Source organism: Capra hircus, chromosome 12, assembly GCF_001704415.2.
Source record: "Capra hircus breed San Clemente chromosome 12, ASM170441v1, whole genome shotgun sequence".
Lineage (NCBI taxonomy): Eukaryota > Metazoa > Chordata > Mammalia > Artiodactyla > Bovidae > Capra > Capra hircus.
The window spans coordinates 62,972,990-62,994,470 of NC_030819.1; the positions used below are offsets into that span (position 1 = coordinate 62,972,990).

Sequence of the window (21,481 nt, forward strand, 5' to 3'; positions counted from 1 at the left end):
ATACTTCCCCCCGACTTACAAACTGGGACCTTGAGTCTCACTGTCTCTGTGCTGCCTAACTAAAAATACGGAAGAAAAATCACTTCAAGTAAAACAGTATTCTTTCCATACGACCCGAAACTGTGTTCCAGAAATATACACACAAAAGCATTCACTATTTTGATCTTGTAAGCTCCGCCCAACTTGAGCCTCTGGGTCCAATTTTCAGGCAGTGCTTTGGACAGCCGCATCTTCGGAGGACCCCAGCTTGCGGAAGAAGACGTGGACCTGAGTTGGGAAAGACGCCGGGGTGGAAGTGGGAGCTTCCGCACGGGTTTGCTGCGAGGTTTCGGTCCCGAACGACGGCACCATGTAAGTGTTGGCTTTCCAGCCGCCCCATTCCGCGGTCCCGCTGCCCAACCTTAATCTCTCCCTCTCTCTTCCTCAGGTCGAAAGTTTCTTTTAAGATCACACTGACGTCGGACCCGCGGCTGCCATACAAAGTGTGAGTAGCTCGGCCGCGGCGGAGGGTGGAGGGGCTGTAGAGTTGGGGGGAAGGCGACTCGAGCCATCCCAGCGGCCGCCACCTCAGCAGTGCGCGTTCCTCTCCTCTCCCCGAGCCCGCCCCACTCACCTGAACGGGGTTATCGTGTAAGTATATCAGCTTGCCCGGGCACGAGCCTGTGCGGGGGTGTGTGATGGGAACGTCGTTGTTGGTTTCCGAGCTCTCTTCGGAGCTCGTTTTGGGGGTGGTGGAGTGGGGGCACGTGTGGACCGGGCCCTGGTGATTTGCTGGCTGGAATCTGCTTATAACAGGACAGGCCTTTCACCGCTCTGACCAGCTGTTCGGGGAAGTAAGGCAAGGCCTCCCAGCCCAGGTTCCGAAATGACCAGAATGTCAGGCCCTTGATTCCCATTGATGTGACTCCCACGATAGTTGGGCTTAACAAAGTAGAGCCCTTAACTCTCTCTTCTCATCATCTCTGATTTCTGCCTTTACACCGGAGTATTCTTATCAGTATGTCAACTGGCTCTGGAAAAGAATGAGGAGGAGGGAGGGAAGAAGGAGTAAGGCAGCATCAGTAACTATATAAGAGTGCCTGAAAGTGGTACCAGTTCGCTTAATACATGTTGACTGAATGAGTTTGCTGGCAGGCCTCTAGTTTAGTGTGTGTGTGTAGTTGTATGTATAGTTTGTATATGGATATGTGTATATAAAAGGTATATAACATGTATGTTTTCAGTTCAGTCGCTCAGTCGTGTCCGACTCCTTGCGACCTCATAGACTGCAGCACACCAGGTCCTCCTGTCCAACACCAACTCCCAGAGTTTACTCAGACTCATATCCAATGAGTGGTGATGCAATCCAACCATCTCATCCTCTGTTATCCCCTACTCCTCCCGCCTTCAGTCTTTCCCAGCATCAGGATCTTTTCCAGTGAGTCAGTTCTTCACATCAGGTGGCCAGAGTATTGGAGTTTCAGCTTTAACATCAGTCCTTCCACTGAATATCCAGAATTGATTTCCTTTAGGATGGACTGGTTGGATCTCCTTGCAGTCCAAGGGACTCTCAAGAGTCTTCTCCAACACCACAGTTCAAAAGCATCAATTCTTCAGCACTCAGCTTTCTTTATAGTCCACTCTCAGATCCATACATGACTACTGGAAAAACGATAGCTTTGACTAGACAGACCTTTGTTGGCTACTTTATGTCTCTGTTTTTTAATATGCTGGCTAGGTTGTTCATAACTTTTCTTCGAAGGAACAAGCATCTTTTAATTTCATGGCTGCAGTCACCATCTGCAGTGATTTTGAAGCCCCCCAAAATAAAAGTCTGTCACCATTTCCACTGTTTCCCCATCTATTTCCCATGAAGTGATGGGACCAGATGCCATGATCTTGGTTTTCTGAATGTTGAGTTTTAAGCCAATTTTTTCCCCCCTCCTCTTTCACTTTCAGACAGGTCAGGTGGTCTGGTAGTCCCATCTCTTGAAGAATTTCCCACAGTTTGTTGGGATCCACACAGTTAAAGGCTTTGGCATAGCCAGTAGAGCAGAAGTAGATGTTTTTCTGGAACTCTCTTGCTTTTTTCGTGATTCAGCAGATGTTGGCAGTTTGATCTCTGGTTCCTCTGCCTTTTCTGAATCCAGCTTGAACATCTGGAAATTCACGGTTCACATACTGTTGAACCCTGTCTTGGAGAATTTTGAGCTTTACTTTGCTAGCGTGTGAGATAAGTGCAGTTGTGTGGTAGTTTGAACATTCTTTGGCATTGCCTTTTTTTGGGATTGAAATGAAAACACATCTTCCAGTCCTGTGACCACTGCTGAGTTTTCCAAATTTGCTGGCATATTGAGTGCAGCAGTATGCCACACATATTGTGTGGCATGTTTCACAGCATCATCTTTTAAGAGTATGTAAGTAAAAGCAGCTCTGAGATTTGTGGGAAAACATGCTTTAACTTTTTAAGGCCACTTTTCACTTGTCAGGCAGGTAAATATGTACTGTAATAGAGAAGCGTCTTTTTGAGTTGCTAACGGTTGCATTCTAGAAAGGATGTTGCAGTTGTAGATTTATTCTGGGGGAATGTCCCAGTTTTTATGGTTAGTTTTGCTTGTTAATTGATTCCTTGTTGATGTTGCTACTTGGTTATAGAAATGTTGGAATCAAACATTCTCTGTCATGTACAGGATGCATTAGAAACACCATAGACTCTTTCAGCTCAGATGGTAAAGAATCTGCCGGCAGTGCGGGAGACCTGGGTTCCATCCCTCGGTTGGGAAGATCCCCTGGAGAAGGGAACGGCTACTTACTCCAGTATTCTCGCCTGGAGAATTCCAGGGACAGGGGAGCCTGGCGGGCTACAGCCCATAGCATCACAAAGAGTGGACAGGACTGAGTGCCTTTCACTCTGACTCTTGCAGTCTAATTCCAGTCTTTCCAGTCTTAACTCCCTGCCTCACCTCCCCAGCCCCCTCACTACCACCATCATTTAAAGTTTCAGCCATCCTAGTTGCATATTGACAGCAAATCTTTTGAAATCTGCCTGCTCTGGCACACATTGTCTTCTGTGCTTGGAATGTAGTTTTGTGAGTACCACTACCTGCTAACATCCTTTAATGATTAAAATTTCACCTCCATGACAGTTTCTGTGATGGTATAGAAAGTTCATGTCACGCTTCTCTAAGTGTCCTATACAAGCTTCATTCTTTATAACACTGGTCAAGTTATGCCATACTTCTGTTTATGTGAGATTTTTTTATTAAAAAAAAAATGCCAGTAGTTTACTTTAAAAGGTCACCTCAGTACAGGATGGTTGGCATCTTTTCAAAATACCAGTGTAATGTAAGAGTAAGTGATGTGACTGGCAAACTCAAGGGTGTCAGATCTAGATAAAGTCTCTGGAGTGAAAGTAACTCCCAGTCCCTGTGCAATTTTCTGTCAGAACATTCACTATAATATGCTTTTATGTTTTATTGGATTTTTTTTGGATAGTCGCACCAATTTAATCTGTGGAGAGAAACTTTTGTTAATGAGTATCAGCATGACATTTAATTATATGGTACAAGGACATTTCCTGTCTCTAGTGCAAAAGGGAATTGAAACCCCAAAGTTTTAGAAGTTCTCTACAGGCAAGAGTTTTAGGACAGCGATTCTCAGGTTCTGAACTGTAAGTAAACTATAGGAATACTTGCCAGGTACTATTCCTGGCTTTATAAATTTTTACATTGCCAGTTTATTAAGTATTTTTTAAATAAATGGCTATTCTTTATAATTTTATTTGTCTCTTTTTATTCCATATAAAAAAGGAAAAGTGAAAAAACATGTTCTGTTTTCACTCTTTAGCTGTGTTTTGGGGGAGTGGAATATGGCAGCCAAGAAATCCATTCACACTTTACTTATTGAAAATCATTGTAATGTGCAGCATCAGATGTCATGATTTTTGTACTCAGCATTCAGTCTGTAGACTGAGTGAGATGGTGGTATATATACCTGAGAATGTTACATGTAGTAGTTGGTATTAAATCATTAGAGAACAGTACAGTGGTGACAAATAGAGAAGTTTCCAAAAGAAATGTTAACTTTCTCTGCTTTGAAAGAGATTCTGTGTTTCTGTCTTTACTCACTGTAATTTGTTTTACGTTAAATCTTACATAGCTTATTTTTTAACCTGTTTCTCTGATTTCTTAAGGTATAATGTCAATTCTTTTTTATGGTTAAGTTGAACAGTTGATTGTTTATCAGTGATCTTGAATATACTTGCCACAATTCAAGTCAAAACCACACATCACTCTTCAAAATGTTATTTCAGATTGTGTTGTGTGAGCCTTTTTCATATGTTGTAAAGGTGGGAAATCACTTTGCATTTTGCCATAGTAAACATACTCATTTTTACCAATTTGGACTATTATTTTTGACTTGGTGATTGAAAGTGCACAGAAAAGTTCATGAAAAGATGATGCTCCCCAGGTAACCTGCTCTTCTAATGAAAACGATCACGTTCCTGCATAGGATAAACTGTAGGTGGCAAAGTGTACTTAAGATTGAGGAGAGATTCCACTTTTTGAAATCCATTTTTGGAAACAAGAAGCAACCTACATGCTAGACCTATTTCTATCAAAGTATTAAACATGTACAAATCCACACCTGTATAGGTTATGCATTTTCAAGTGGACCTGAGGGCACCATGTCAGCTATAAGGCTAATTATTGCTTTCTTTTTTAGAGTTAATGCACATAGTGTACAATCAGAATAGCCAACCTCAGACTCAAAAGACAGCTTTGCCAAGGTCTGCTACAGTAGCTGAAATAAGTAACAAAGGACTTAAAAAATCAGCCTTTCAAAATATTCTTTTTTAATTCTTGCAGACTCAGTGTTCCTGAAAGTACACCTTTCACAGCAGTCTTAAAGTTTGCAGCAGAAGAAGTAAGTATAGAAATTGGAACAGCCTGTAGAGAATACAATTTGTGTCTCAAAATGTGTCTCAAAAATCTACATGCTAGGTTTATGGTGTCAAAAGTTAAACCTCACTTAAAGGTAAAAGAAGAGTGAGAGTTGAGACCCACAGATACAAGAGTGGGTTACACAAATTGACACATTTATTTAATGTACCTTGAATTATAAGGAGAATCCTTATTGAAATGGAAAAGATAGTGATATGTCAACTTTTTTAAAAACTTCACACTGTATGCTTGTATTTTTACTAACTTTGATTCTGGAAGTATAGTTTTATTATATATTACATTTTTCAACTTTTCTCTATAAGCATGTGCAGTGTTAGTAAAATCTATTGTTTTTGAAAATATGATTGAGTTTCTGTTTTTAAGAAATAAAATTTTTCGAAAGATTTTCATCAGAGGCATCTATAAAGTAACTGTTTGTACTTGACAATTAGAAGAGAAGCTTATGGCTTGGGAGACTTAGGGTTCCTCTTTTAACTGTGTCATTAATTATTTGTTTGACATGACAGTTTCTCTCTTCCTGAAATTTCTTAATCTGTAAAATGGAAATCTTATCCTTCCTGCCCAATTACATGATTTTGAGTAAAAATATAATAGCATTTATATTTAATGTGGAATCTTTCAGTAAGAGTAAGAGTTGACTTGAGTTGTCCGTGGATATAGAACCCTAATATAATTCTCTTAATAAAAAATAAAATCCCCCAACATAGGACTAGAAATTAATTTAAATAATGAGTTGTCAAAGCCTGAGAGGAACTTCTTAGCATCCTAAATTGTAAAACACAGTGGGATCTGAAGTAGAAATAAATGAAAACTGAGGAACTTCGTATCTAGGAAAAAAACTTGTCAGTACTGTAGCAAGAAGTGGTAGTTTCTGTATGTACATCAGTAGTAAAGCTTCCCCAAATTTCAGTTAAACAGCATTGTTACTACAGGTTGGAAAAGGGAAAAATTGTGTCTGTAGTTGCTTTTGATTTTTATTGTCATGTAATAGGTTACCACTAAAGAAAATATGTAACTTAAAGTGGACATAACTAAGAATAACAACTAGAAACTTTGTCATATTCAAGTTTTAGAAATCTGAGATTGCCTATAATTTAGGTGTAAAACAAGTATTACAACCTCTATAAAAACTAGTTTAAAATTTATTAAAGTATATTTTGAAGTTACTTTAAGTTTATTTAAAATTTTTAAAACATAAAGGATATTTACAATTAAGAATGTGCCATATGGACAATAAAATTGTTTTTTTTTTAGGTACATAGGCCTGTGACAAGTAATTGTTCTCATGTGTAGTTAAGTTCTTATTTTAAAACTTGATTGTTAAATTCATAAATTTAAATGAGCTCTTAGTTTTTTCTCGACTATGGTGTGTGATTATTGTAAATACTGAGAGCAGTATTTCCCAGAAAGAATGTTTTCCCAGACCACTAGAACCACAAAAAAAATAAAATAACCATTAAAAACTGAGATTGGGATCAGTGGTCCAAAAGTATGGGGCGTTATTGACTATATTTTGTATTTTCCTGGAGTCAAATAAACTATATTAGCAGCATACTAAAGGATTTTGCAAAGATTCCCAGTTTAACTTCAGTTCAGTTCAGTTGCTCAGTCCTGTCCGACTCTTTGCGACCCCATGAACCACAGCATGCCAGGCCTCCCTGTCCATCACCAACTCCCGGAGTCCACCCAAACCCATGTCCATTGAGTCGGTGATTCCATCCAGCCATCTCATCCTCTGTCATCCCCTTCTCCTCTTGCCCTCTATCTTTCCCAGCATCAGGGTCTTTTCCAGTGAGTCAGCTCTTCTCATCAGGTGGCCAAAGTGTTGGAGTTACAGCTTCAACATCAGTCCTTCCAGTGAACACCCAGGACTGATCTCCTTTGCTGTCTAGTTTGGTCATAACTTTCCTTCCAAGGAGTAAGCGTCTTTTAATTTCATGGCTACAGTCACCATCTGCAGTGATTTTGGAGCCCGGAAAAATAAAGTCAGCCACTGTTTGACCTGTTTCCCCATCTATTTCCCATGAAGTGATGGGACCAGATACCATGATCTTTGTTTTCTGAATGTTGAGCTTTACTTTTCTGAATGTTGAGCCAACTTTTTCACTCTGCTCTTTCACTTTCATCAAGAGGCTCTTTAGATCTTCTTCACTTTCTGCCATAAGGGTGGTGTCATCTGCATAACTTAGTGTTTTCCAAACTTACTCAATCATAAAACTATAATATTTATAAAACTAATCTGTAGCATAGAAGTGCTTATTAAATTATTGGAAAAATGAATGAGCTATGAACACACTTTGACAAATGAGAGCATTAAGAGAATAATTCTACCTTTAAGCTACCAATAAGCTCCATACCACATTTCATTGACTCATAAGGTACTTACATCTCTGAATAAAGATGAGTAGAGGCTGTCTGTCATGGTTGACCATGTGACAGTCACGTAATTGTCCAACTAACATCACCTGCACCCCTACTTGTACTTAGAGGTATTTCTTGGTGGCATTAATTGGACTATTGCAATCCCATATTAAACACAAGAGGGCATTTGTTTGAACTGACTAGTTCTACCAAGAAATTTTAGGACTATTCTAAGCAGTTACTTAGCTTTTATTTTCACTTGTGCCTGAGCGTTATATATGACCAAAGTAAATCATGTATAAGTCTGAAAGATCAAACACTGGGTTATAGATTCATTGACAGTGTTTTTCCTTTTTTATGGTGTATAAAACAAGATGCATTTTACAGTCTCCGGTGTCCTAAATACAATGAAATGCAATTTTTAGAAAACAGGTGGCCCTAGTGGTAAAGAACCTGCCTGCCAATGCAGGAGACACAGGTTTAATCCCTGGGTCGGGAAGATTCCCCTGGAGAAGGAAATGGCAACCCAATCCAGGGTTCTAGCCTGGGAAACCACACAGACAGAGGAGCCCAGGTGGTACAGTCCGTGGAGCTGCAAAGAGTTGCACACAAATGAAGCGACTTTGCACAGCACGTTATTCTTTAAAGATAAAGCAGATTGTAATACTTTCTTTGATGATGTTACTTATCCTAAAGGATAAATTACATTAAAATTATAGAATTGATTATATGTACCCTATCATTGCTAACTATCTTTTATACTTAGCATTTTATATGCTTATATGTATTTTTTCTTTTCTTCCTTTTTAGTTTAAAGTTCCTGCAGCAACAAGTGCAATTATTACCAATGGTAAGAATTTGTCTTAAACCTGTTTATTAACAGAGCTATTAGCTGTTTAAAAGAAACCAAATTAGTTAAAATTGACTTAAAATACAAAAACCCTAAACCTTATATCAACATAAATGATATACATAATTGTAAACACTAAGTCAAAGTTATTGTTCATACTTGTGTCTTCCGTTTTTTCTGTGCTTTTGTTACGTAGTACAGTAGTTTATGGGCTTCCCTGGTGGCTCAGATGCTAAAGAATCCGCCTGCAGTGCAGGGGACCTGGGTTCGATCTCTCGGTCAGGAAGATTCCCTGGAGATGGGTGTGAACCCATTCCAGTATTCCTGCCTGGGAAATCCCATGTACAGAGGAGCCTGGCAGGCCATAGTCCATGGGGTTGCCGAATCAGACATAACCAAGCGACTAAGCACAGCACATTATAATATCATATGTCCTTATGCCAAATTATTGCTGAAAATAACTTGTCATTTAACAAAGTGTTTTCTACTGTATCATAAATGGTTTTAGAATATAGGAAGCTAAGCAGGAATGTACCTTTGCTGTCCCTTGCTATTGCTTTCCTGATAGAAAACAGTTCTTACAGGCTTGCAATAATGAGGATTTTATCCAGTCAGATAACATAAATTAAATTCTGACTATCTTTGGATACTACAAATAATTAATTGAAACCAGCCCAAAGAGAAAATACTGAAATAAGATGAGGAACAAAGATGGCAGGAAAAGCTTAACTATTAAGAATACAAAGTCATGGTCCCAGGTACTGGTGAGTAGTTCATGTATAGTTAAGAAAGACTAAGAGAAGGTGGCTTTAATGAGCAGTAAGTAGTATGATTTGGTTTAGATAATGATGGAATTTTTCATTCTGAAAAATTGTGCATGCTGCCACATTGAAATGTGTCTGTATTTGGAAGAAAGCTATCCTTCCTTTTCTGGAAAGATTTAGATTCATAAATGAATAGCTCCTGGGAGAGTGCTTTGTAAACCTTTATCAAGTGTCGGTGGAACTTATATCACTCTGGCTCTTCAGCCTTAAGATTTGATGCCTTAGAGCAATGTTAAATGATGAATGGCATACTTAAGGTATTTTGGCTTTATTTTTCACTGGATTTGGCAAAACAGTATGAAAAACTATCCTCTGTTGAACTTACTGGGGTCGTTTCACTGACATTGTCTAGTCCAGTGATATGTGTAAAGGCATAATAGTGAGATTTCAACAGATAACCTTCATGTTCTTGGCATAACTGTTCGGCTTACGCCTGTATCCACAGCAACATTATTTTGACACATTTCTTCTTCTTACTGTTAAAGCCTTTTAGCTTCAGAAATAACTTAGGTCATTTTACAACTTATTTTCTAGATGGAATAGGAATAAATCCTGCACAGACTGCTGGTGAGTATCTGCAGTCCATGGCAGCGCGGTGAGGCTGTCTGCATCAATTGATAATGAATATGTAATTCATTCTAATTAGACTTGATAGGATTTTACCAAGATAATGGCTGATTTTGAGAGATTGTGTGGCAGTCTTTACCTAAGCGTGTAAATAATTTGTTACATTCTGTGTATCAGTTATATGCTTTTGGCTACAAGAAAGGGAAAATCTGACTAATGAGCATTAAAGTTTTTTAACTAATACATGTAACAAAAAATTTTAAGGTAAGATTGTGTGCTAATGGGAATAGTGTTCTGTAATAACTATCTCATTAAATAGTTGTGAGGTTATACATGTAAGTGCTTAGAAGTTTGTGTTATTCATAATAAACATTCAATAAGTACTGACTTATTATTTTGAAGAAGTACAGTCATTTTAATTTCATGGGACTTAGCCTGCACTGCGAATTTCAAGGTGTTAACATTATGTAGCACTACATATTGATACCCTAACAAGCAGGAAGGGTAAAAGTAGTCTTAAACTTTTTAACTGACAGTTATGTATTTGTTTGAGATGTACCTTCCTTAGCTTATAGTTCGGTTAAAATATTTTTAAATTAAGTATGATTTAATATAAATGCAGTCTTGAGAAGTAGTTATTTTTACACTGTTATTTTTTTAAGTACTTCTACAAAATTATATTGTCCTCATAAGCCCTGGGATTGAAATGTAAATTTAGCCATATAATTGTTGTATAGATACTTTTAAACTTGGGTTTAAAGATTTTGTGTTTTGTTACTCTATAAATGTCCAGTAGTTTATATTAATTTGAATTCCTTCTTACTCGGACATGTTGCCTGTTGGATTCCCCTTTAAAGTTGAATTGTGGGCATCATAAAGTGTGAAGAAAATCTCAGTAGGCAAGCCAGACCCAAAATAGGTCAGGATTGCTAAACTTTTGTCACTTGTAGTAATTTACACTTATTTTTCCTGCTCCCAAGTATTTTATTATATATTAAAGCAAATATTGATGATTGTGTTTGGTGGTATTTCTTTGGGTAGTGTCCTTTCTTTTTTTATTTTTGTGGATAGTGTTCTTATTTCAAATTTTCAGACGTTTGTTGGGTTGTGAGGATGTGAGAGCAGTAAGAACAAGACATAAGAAGCCTCAACTTCGGGTTTGAGGATGTGAGAAGCGTAAGAGCAAGACCTAAGGAGCCTAGACTTGGGTTCTAATATTTTTGAGCTTTGCACCTACTTGACACTCCTTTGTTTCTTCTGTACATTAATTGTTGAATTGTTAATGAGAGCATGTCATTTTTTAAATGCCTAACGTTTTGTTCTGTTTGTTTGTGTAGGAAATGTTTTTCTAAAGCACGGTTCAGAACTGCGAATAATTCCTAGAGATCGTGTTGGACATTGTTAATATCCGCTGCTTGGAACATAAAACCCCCTCCAGAGTAAATAGTGGTATTGTTATTACTGTAAAATTGGAATCAGGCATTTGAAATCCTATGAAAATACCAGTAATTGATGATATAATGAAAGGTGACTGTCTGTCCATGCTTGTTCACACTTCACGTGAGGAGAGAACGCATCCAGGCCTAGGGCCCCATGACCACAGAGGATCAGTCTTTCATTGCTGCCTCGCTGCACACACAGGTAGTTCATCAGGGGTTAATGGATCAACCATCTGTGTCTTACAACCGGAGGATGCTTCTGGTCATTCTTTCTGAGAACATCTGGAAAATTAAAATTTACTGAATTTTCCTCCTTGTCCCTGAATTAAAAATGTAAAAAAGATTATGGATCCACACATGAAGGTTGGGTTGATAGCATCTGACTCACAGATACAAACATAGTTGCATTCCTCCTTATATATCATTTATGATAAAGAATCATATCAATGAAAACTCTTATCATTTAGTTTGTTTTAAAGTTTCAGACTTCTTGAGTTCTTAATAAATTGTAATGACATCAGAGAGCCCAAAATTGCATTTTCCATCTAGCCCTTATGGGTAAAATTGGTAGGTATCCCACACCGAGGAGTTTTAGCGATGATCTTGCAGACTCCAGTACTTGTAATGATGAGAATTAAGAATAAAGTAGAAGCATCAGTTGCTGAACTATGCATTCCTTTAGTGATCTCTTTTAAAACAACCTTTAAAATAGGAATCCTCAAGAAACCATCATCTTTTTGAGGATAATTCTAAATAGCCTTCAGGGAGAAAGTGTAAAGAAGAACATCTGAAAGTTCACAACAGATCTCGTAGAAATGCTAATTTAAATTCTGGTTAATTATGCATAATGAAGACCCAACATTTAAGGAAGTGTTAAGATTATAGTTGTGGGGTGAATAAGAAGCTAGGAAAGGAAAATGGGGAAGCCCAGATGACTAGGCTTCTAGCAAGAAGAAAAGAATCAAAAGGGAAGGCAAGCAGAAACCTGTAACAAGAGTGTCACAGAAAAGGCCAAACTGGGTAAACAAAACCACAGAGGCTATGGAAAGAACTGAAGGGAAAACAAAACACTTGACATTGTTACAAGGAGCTGAAGATGATCAGAGAAAGCATAACATGGGCATTGTCAACATATGGTTTCCAGAATTCTCCTTAGTTTAAAGAAAGATATACATGAGGGAAGATTACGTTTGCCCTTAGTGAGGGCATCAGTATCTATGCATATCTTGAAAGATGCAGGCTCATAGTGATTGAGAACCAGCACTTGACCTGCTGTATTCTAAATGCTGAGGTCTCTGGAGGCAGGCCTGGTTGGTTGGTACCTGTTTTGCACTTTGGATGCCTGGAAAATGTAAGCTTCAAGATACAGGTGTTGAATTATTCATGAATAAAGTATTTCTAAAGCCAGTTTTTATTGAAATGTGCGTAGGCCGTAGGTTCATTGGGGAAAAAAAATTATGCAGCAGAATCAGTATCCGAAAGATGATATTGGTTAAGACTAAGAAAGACATGGTTCAGATATTTGACAATGACTAGCAGTCTTCTGAATTGTAAAGGGCAAAGACATTTGTGCTGAGCTGGAAATGTATGTTACTAATGTTTGTGGAATTTTTTATTTTTATAAGCAAATTTTTATTTTCTGATGCCTAAAGACTCCTGGTCTTTAACAACATTAAACCTCCATTAATGAGAAATTTATGAATGCCTATTTTCTGAATTTTTTGTCTTATTTAGATTTTCCCTCATTCTGTTTCTAGCACAAAATTCTTCCTGATTTGTCACACAGATAGGTTTTATGCTGTCTCATAAATTATTTAATATTTTTGTTCTTTGGTTGAAAAATTTTATTGCAGTAAGGTCTTGAAAATATTTTCTTGTATAGAACTAGACATGTTATTAAATATGATCTGTAACTTCTTTGTGCAGAATGTTTCAATGTGGTGTATTTAGTTTTAAGTGCTTTATTGGTACATGATTCATATCTTGTGAAAATACAGTTTCTTACACCATAAACCATATTGTCTACTCTTATTTTATTTAAGTGCTTAATTAACACGTCTGTTGAGGCAGTATATAACAATTGTAGCCCAAAAAAGGGATGGGGACAAAGATGATTAATGGCTATAGGTCTTAGAAATGAATGTCTACTTCCAAACATCAGTCCATTTTCAGATAAAATTGAAAGTGTAGTTAAGTGTCTATAGTAAGTGTTTAGGCTGGTAGGTCCTGAACCTGTGTGATTATCAAAGTGACCTAGAAAATTATGACTACAGACTTCTAGAAACTACCCCTAAAGTTCTTACTCTTTAAATGTGGAATGATGTACAAGCATTTCTGTATATAAAAGCAATCCTAATGATTTCTGCTTTTCAGCTTAGCTTGAGAATTTATAACTTTTCACTTTGTGTGTGTGTGCTTAATCGTTCAGTCCTGTCCCGACAATTGGCAGCTGCATGGAGTGTAGGCGCTAGGCTCCTCTCCATGGGATTTCTCAGGTAAGAATACTGGCGTGGGTTGCCATTTCCTCCAGGGGATCTTCCTGACTCAGAGATGGAACCCACATCTCATGTGTCTCCCGCACTGGCAGGCAGATTCTTTACCACTGAGCCACCTGGGAAACACTTTAATTTTGTAGATGAATAAAATGAAGTCCGAGGGGTCAGAGTGAGAAGAACATGTTCTAGGATCTTGCATTCCTACTGCCCCCTTCTCCACTAGCTAAGTGCAGAGATGCTGTAACAGTCTCTTGAGACTCACTGGGAATTAAGCCTCCTTTTAAAGTGTTCCAAGTCCAGTTTTTTTCCCCCCTTTGGATTTTAAAAAAAGTCTTTTAGTAACAGTTATTTGAAAGAAAAGCCAATGGAAAGAAAATTCAGTCCAATTTAAGCCCCTAGTACCCAAATTAAGATACTAAGGATATCTACCATGTCTCTACTCAAAGACCTAGAAATATTTATAACTTGGAAGCATTTATATACTGAAATGGAGCACTTGTAAGATAACTGACTATATATTGGTGTTCCCAAGGCTATTTATAAAACTGCATATTATGTAGGTAAATCGTGTGTGTATACTTAGGAGCCTGCAGACTATAATCCGTGAGGTCGCAAAGAGTCTGAGCAACACAACTGAGCAGCTAACACTCCCTTGGGTTTTCCAGATGGCGCCAGTAGTAAAGAACCTGCCTGCTAGTGCAGGAGACATGAGAGACATGGGTTCAATCCCTGGATTGGGAAGATCCCTTGGAGAAGGGCACAGCAACCCACTCCAGTATTCTTGCTTGGAAAATCCCATGGACAGAGAAGCCTGGAGGGCTGCAATTCATGAGGACACAAAGAGTCAGACACAACTGAAGTGACTTGGCGCACACACATATACATGTATATTTTTAATGTATTTATAGAATTAGTGGATATATATACACACATATAAATTATACATGTAACTTATCTGAAAGACATGTATATATATATTGAATATGAACATGAATACCCATTTTCAATATATTGAACATCAAAACATCTTGATAGATACTTTGACGTGTCTCATTCTTCACAGCAATGCTTCCCATGGACAGAGGAGCCTGGCAGGCTACAGTCCATGAGGTCAAAAAGAGATGCAACTGAATCACTAACATTAAAATACGATGTAAATATGGTAAGATTGTAGGACATTAAGTAAAAGCCAGTGAAAGATAACTTTGAGTCTGGTACTATTCTAGAAGGTGGTACAGACAATTATGTTTTTTTAACCTATGTGTCTTGATGATACAGCTACAAGATAAATTCCTAGTAATCTGCTCCTTCAACCAGACTGTTATGTATAAGCCCCTCCAATATAATTCTGGAATTACACTCCAATAGTGCCAGAGATAGATAAATCACTATTTAAACCACACTAATTAAACCATTAATTAAACATTCTTAACTCGATCTGTCCAGTCTATTAGCCATATCCTAATTACCTAAACCAAGTATTTGAAACTCATTAGATTCTTGACTTTCTCTTGACTTAGCAAACCAATCACAAAACTGACAATCAGATTGCTTCTGTTTACAGAATACAGCTCATAACCATCTCCACCATCAAAAGCCCTCATCATCTCATATATCCTCTTATAGAAGCATTGAGCCTCCATTTCCTTTTTCCACATAGTTATCATCAGATATGTGACATGGAAACGTGATCATGTAGTTCCACTAGTCAAAATCACACTGAACAAAAATCTATGCTCTTCGTGACATATGCAGCCCTTCATGAACTGGTCTTTGTTCAGAGTCATCTGTTACTGCTGCTGTCTCTTACAGTGTCTTTCTCCAATTCACACTGCATCTACACTGAACTACCAATAATATTCAGTATCTTTGATGCGCCTTTGCTTTCTCCATTTATCTGCCTCAAACTTGGGACTCGTTCATCAAGTTTGAAAGATGTGAAGCCTTTCCTCACTCCTCCCAAGTAGAGTTAGGTATTTTAGCTGTCAGGGCGGCGGTGAGGAGATACCCCTCATCCAAGGTAAGGAGAAGCAGCTGCGCTTTGCTGGAGCAGCCATGAAGAGATACCACATGTCCAAGTAAGGAAAACTCAAGTAAGAAGGTAGGTGTTGCAAGAGGGCATCAGAGGGCAGACACACTGAAACCATAATCACAGAAAACTAGTCAATCTAATCACGCTAGGACCACAGCCTTGTCTAACTCAATGAAACTAAGCCATCCCTGTGGGGCTAACCAAGACAGGTGGGTCATGGTGGAGAGGTCTGACAGAATGTGGTCCACTGGAGAAGGGTATGGCAAACCACTTTAGTATTCTTGCCGTGAGAACCCCATGAACAGAATGAAAAGGCAAAACGATAGGATACGGAAAAAGGAACTCCCCAGGTCATTAGGTGCCCAATATGCTACTGGAGATCAGTGGAAAATAACTCCAGAAATAATGAAGGGATGGAGGCAAAGCAAAAATAAAACCCAGCTGTGGATGTGACTGGTGATAGAAGCAAGGTCCGATGCTGTAAAGAGCAATATTGCATAGGAACCTGGAATGTCAGGTCCATGAATCAAGGCAAATTGGAAGTGGTCAAACGAGATGGCAAGAGTGAATGTCGACATTCTAGGAATCGGCGAACTAAAATGGACTGGAATGGGTGAATTTAAGTCAGATGACCATTATATCTACTACTCTGGGCAAGAATCCCTTAGAAGAAATGGAGTAGCCATCATGGTCAACAAGAGACCAAAATGCAGTACTTGGGTGCAATCTCAAAAACGACAGAATGAATGATCTTGTTAGTTTCCAAGGCAAGCCATTCAATATCACAGAAACCCAAGTCTATGCCCCAACCAGGAACGCTGAAGAAGCTGAAGTTGAACGGTTCTATGAAGACCTACAAGACCTTTAAGAACTAACACCCAAAAAAGATGTCCTTTTCATTATAGGGGACTGGAATGCAAGGAGGTCAAGAAACACCTGGAGTAACAGGCAAATTTGGCCTTGGAATCTGGAATGAAGCAGGGCAAAGTAATAGAGTTTTGCCAAGAGAACACACTCGTCATAGCAAACAGCCTCTTCCAACAACACAAGAGAAGACTACACATGGACATCACCCAACACTAAAATCAGATTGATTATATTCTTTGCAGCCAAAGATGGAGAAGCTCTATACAGTCAACAAAAACAAGACCAGGAGCTGACTGTGGCTCAGATCATGAACTCCTTATTACCAAATTCAGACTTAAATTGAAGAAAGTAGGGAAAACTGCTAGACCATTCAGGTATGACCTAAATCCAATCCCTTATGATTATACAGTGGAAGTGAGAAATAGACTTAAGGGACTAGATCTGATAGAGTGCCTGATGAACTATGGACAGAGGTTTGTGACATTCTACAGGAGACAGGGACCAAGACCATCCCGAAGAAAAACAAAAAGCAAAATGGCTGTGAAAAGAAGAGAAGCAAAAAGCCAAGGAGAAAAGGAAAGATATAAGCATCTGAATGCAGAGTTCCAATGAATAGCAAGGAGAGATAAGAAAGCCTTCCTTAGAGATCAATGTAAAGAAATAGAGGAAAACAACAGAATGGGAAAGACTAGAGATCTCTTCAAGAACATGAGCGATACCAAGGGAACATTTCATGCAAAGATGGGCTCGATAATGGAAAGAAATGGTATGGACCTAACAGAAGTAGAAGACATTAAGAAGAGGTGGCAAGAACACACAGAAGAACTGTACAAAAAAGATCTTCATGATAATCACGATGGTGTGAACACTCACCTAGAGCCAGACATCCTGGAATGTGAAGTGGGCCTTAGAAAGCATCACTACAAACAAAGCTGGTGGAGGTAATGGAATTCCAGTTGAGCTATTTCAAATCCTGAAAGATGATGCTGTGAAAGTGCTGCACTCAATATGCCAGCAAATTTGGAAAACTCAGCAGTGGCCACAGGACTGGAAAAGGTCAGTTTTCATTCCAATCCCAAAGAAAGACAATGCCAAAGAATGCTCAAACTACTGCACAATTGCACTCATCTCACATGCTGGTAAAGTAATGCTCAAAATTCTCCAAGCCAGGCTTCAGCAATACATGAACTGTGAACTTCCTGATGTTCAAGCTGGTTTCAGAAAAGGCAGAGGAACCAGAGATCAAACTGTCAACATCTGCTGGATCATCAAAAAACAAGAGAGTTCCAGCAATACAGCCATTTCTGCTTTATTGACTATGCCAAAGCCTTTGACTGTGTGGACCATAATAAACTGTGGAAAATTCTGAAAGAGATGGGAATATCAGACCACCTGACCTGCTTCTTGAGAAACCTATATGCAGGTCAGGAAGCAACAGTTAGAACTGGATGTGGAACAACAGACTGGTTCCAAATAGGAAAAGGAGTACATCAAGGCTGTATATTGTCACCCTGCTTATTTAACCTGCATGTAGAGTACATCATAAAAACGCTGGACTGGGAGAAGCACAAGCTGAAATCAAGATTTCCGGGAGAAATATCAATAACCTCAGATATGCGGATGACACCACCCTTATGGCAGAAAGTGAAGAGGAACTAAAAAGCTTCTTGATGAAAGTGAAAGTGGAGAGTGAAAAAGTTGGCCTAAAGCTCAACATTGAGAAAACGAAGATCATGGCATCTGGTCCCATCACTTCATGGGAAATAGATGGGGAAACAGTAGAAACAGTGTCAGACTTTATTTTTTGGGGCTCCCAAATCACTGCAGATGGTGATTGCAGCCATGAAATTAAAAGATGCTTACTCCTTGGAAGGAGAGCTATGACCAACCTGGATAGCATATTCAAAAGCAGAGACATTACTTTGCCAACAAAGGTCCATCTAGTCAAGGCTATGGTTTTTCCAGTGGTCATGTATGGATGTGATAGTTGGACTGTGAAGAAAGCTGAGTGCTGAAGAATTGATGCTTTTGAGCTGTGGTGTTGGAGAAGACTCTTGAGAGTCCCTTGGACTGCAAGGAGATCCAACCAGTCCATCCTAAAGGAGATCAGTCCTGGGTGTTCATTGGAAGGCCTGATGTTGAGGCTGAAATCCAATACTTTGGCCACCTCATGGGAAGAGTTGACTCATTGGAAAAGACTGTGATGCCAGGAGGGATTGGGGGCAGGAGGAGAAGCGGACGACAGAGGATGAGATGGCTGGATGGCATCACCGACTTGCTGGATATGAATTTGAGTGAACTCTGGGAGTTGGTGATGGACAAGGGGGTCAGGCGTGCTGTGATTCATGGGGTCGCAAAGAGTCGGACACAACTGAGTGACTGAACTGAACTGAACTGATAGATGAGATGTGATTAAGATTCATTCCTTTTTCTTGGGCTCTCCCAGAAACATTTCAAATCCAGCAATATCTACTGAAGTAATACATGAAAGTGAGGATATGTATCAGAATCTTTTTTAATGGACTGAGCACAGGTAGAAAATATACATACATTTATCTCAGTTAATCCTTACTCTCTTTGACCACATTCATTTCTTTACTGTTAGGGGAGCCAAGATTTAAGTTAATCTGGTCAAAGTTAAAATAAGATTGACTTCTAGGCATATTTTTGCTCATGAACTTTGATCTTTCCTAGAATTATACTGAAAAATTTTTCCAAAAAGAAAAAGGATATATCTGGGAAGGGTCTCTGGTTGATGCTTTTGAACAGGAATTGATGCTTTTTAACTGTAGTGTTGGAGAAGACTCTTGAGAGTCCCTGGACTGCAAGGAGATCCAACCAGTCCATCCTAAAGGAAATCAGTCCTGAATATTCATTGGAAGGACTGATGTTGAAGCTGAAACTCCAATACTTTGGCCACCTAATGTGAAGAACTGACTCATTGGAAAAGACCCTGATGCTGAGAAAGATCGAAGGCGAGAGGAGAAAGGGACTACAGAGGATGAGATGTTTGGATGGCATCATGGACTCGATGGACATGAGTTTGAGTAAGCTCTGGGAGTTGGTGATGGACAGGGAAGCCTGGCATGTTGAGGTCCATGGGGTTGCAAAGAGTCAGACACAACTGAGCGACTGAGCTGAACTGGGGAGGATCTCATAGCTTGCTATTGAACATTTCTGTGATCTCAGTTTGCTTGAAAAAATTGAACATGCAATAATCTACAGACACATTGAAGACTTTTAGTAAATATATGTACACTGATAACTACAAAGAGATTGTGAACATTGGAAAAATAGGTTTGTGGCCCTGTAATAACCTGCTTTGCTATATCAAAGGTGTGTGGAAATTCTGTCTGGATGCAAATCACTGGCCAAGGTTGGCAGACATACACAGAGAGCCAGTTTTTTGGCATAAATCTCTGATTTTCTGACAAACTCTTTAGCAATGAAAAAGCTGTTATTGAGAGCATATTGTGATGATGCATCCTGTCAATATTTGTTTGGCTGAGTAACACTGTGGATTTAATAAATTAATTCTTAAATGTACAATTTATAACTGATGATCTGTTAAAGAAAAAAAAAATTCTGTGTGATGTTTGTTGTGAATGCCCCAAACATTTTGACGTTTTAAGTGGAGATGCTAGCTTCTGTGATTTTACTAAATAAGTATTGGACAAATTAGGGCTTTTATAAATTATCCTTAGGTGTGCACATTTTGTAGAAATAACACATAAGAGACAATAACTAAATGAGTAAGTCATAGAGGTCTTTATCCTTTCCGACCTTTGCTATAAATCCATATTACCTGCTAGATTATTTTATTCAACGTTTTCAGTTCTGGCATAGCGTTAGAAGATGCTTAAAATTTTGTTGAATAAATCAATTATTTATTGTGTTATTTTTTTTTTCTGGTATGTGGGAGAGATACACCTGGCACTTTGAGCCTTAAACCTGAAGTCTTAAAAAGGAATCATCACTATTAACTTCTTCCTGAAAAAGATAGCACACATGGACAACCAATATTTACTGAGCTTTAGCTGAGCAACTTCCCTTTCACTTGTCACTTTCATGCATTGGAGAAGGAAATGGCAACCCACTCCAGTGTTCTTGCCTGGAGAATCCCAGGGACGGGGGAGCCTGGTGGGCTGCCATCTATGGGGGTCACACAGAGTTGGACACGACTGAAGTGACTTAGCAGCAGCAGCAGCAGCTTTGTGTAAGGCACTTCTGTGTTTTACATTTGACCCTCATATAGTCTATGAGTTTCAAGACTATTTTTTCACAAACTTGAGATTAAGAAGCTGGAATGTTCAAATAGATTTGGTAATTTTCCCAAAGTTACACAACGAATAAGCAACAAAGGTATATGTAACTCAAACTCTTGCCAGGAAGCCCCAGGACAGGGCACAGCTGATTGGGGTCCTGGCGAGTTCGTCTAGTTCAAAACCCAGAAAGCTGATACCTGCCCTAGTGCCACCTTCTTTGGCCTCTCTCCACTTTCTTCATTATTCATCCTGACCTATCTCTAACCCTTCCATGCAGCTTAAAACCAGTAAGAAAGGAGGGTCATATGAATAGAAGACTATAGGTGCATCCATGCTTTACATCTATCTCTCTGACATTCTTCCATTCCTTTATTCAGGCATTTACTTAACCAAGGATACAAAGATGAATTAGACCAATTCACTGTTTTTCAGAGTTAAGATCCATGCTCTGAGGCTTGGGGAGCAGGTGTGTTGGCTGCAGTTTCTAACTATTCCCACCATTTTTCGTAGGTCGCATTGGATGTTCTCAATTCCTTGTTTAAAGCCTGATGACCCCCACGCCCACCCTTCACCCATCACTGCTTCCTCTTCACAGTTAGCCTACACTGGTAATGTAAATGGTGTTTACTGGGACTTCCCTAGTGGTCCTGTGGTTAAGACTTTGCCTTTCAATGCGGGGCGGGGGGGGGGGGGGTGTAATTCCATCTGTGGTCAGGGAGCTAGGGTACCACATAGCTCACAGCCGGAAACACAAAGCATTGAACAGAAGCAATATAATAACAAATTCAATAAAGACTTGAATGAGTGGTCTGCGTGGAAAATAAAACACAAGTGGTGT

At 39.0% G+C, this 21,481-nt stretch overlaps 1 protein-coding gene across 1 annotated transcript; it reads left to right on the top strand.

Moving 5' to 3' along the window:
- Positions 223 to 12,997, top strand: UFM1 (ubiquitin fold modifier 1). Its single transcript, XM_005687489.3, has 6 exons — positions 223 to 351; positions 428 to 484; positions 4,848 to 4,905; positions 8,115 to 8,154; positions 9,513 to 9,545; positions 10,883 to 12,997. Coding segments are annotated over exons 1-6 (258 nt in total). The 5' UTR covers positions 223 to 349; the 3' UTR covers positions 10,951 to 12,997.

Excerpts from the sequence above, each read along its gene's own strand:
- UFM1 (XM_005687489.3), top strand. Across the intron at positions 8,155-9,512 it reads AAGTGCAATTATTACCAATG|ATGGAATAGGAATAAATCCT; the intron begins GTAAGAATTTGT and ends CTTATTTTCTAG. Across the intron at positions 9,546-10,882 it reads AAATCCTGCACAGACTGCTG|GAAATGTTTTTCTAAAGCAC; the intron begins GTGAGTATCTGC and ends TTGTTTGTGTAG.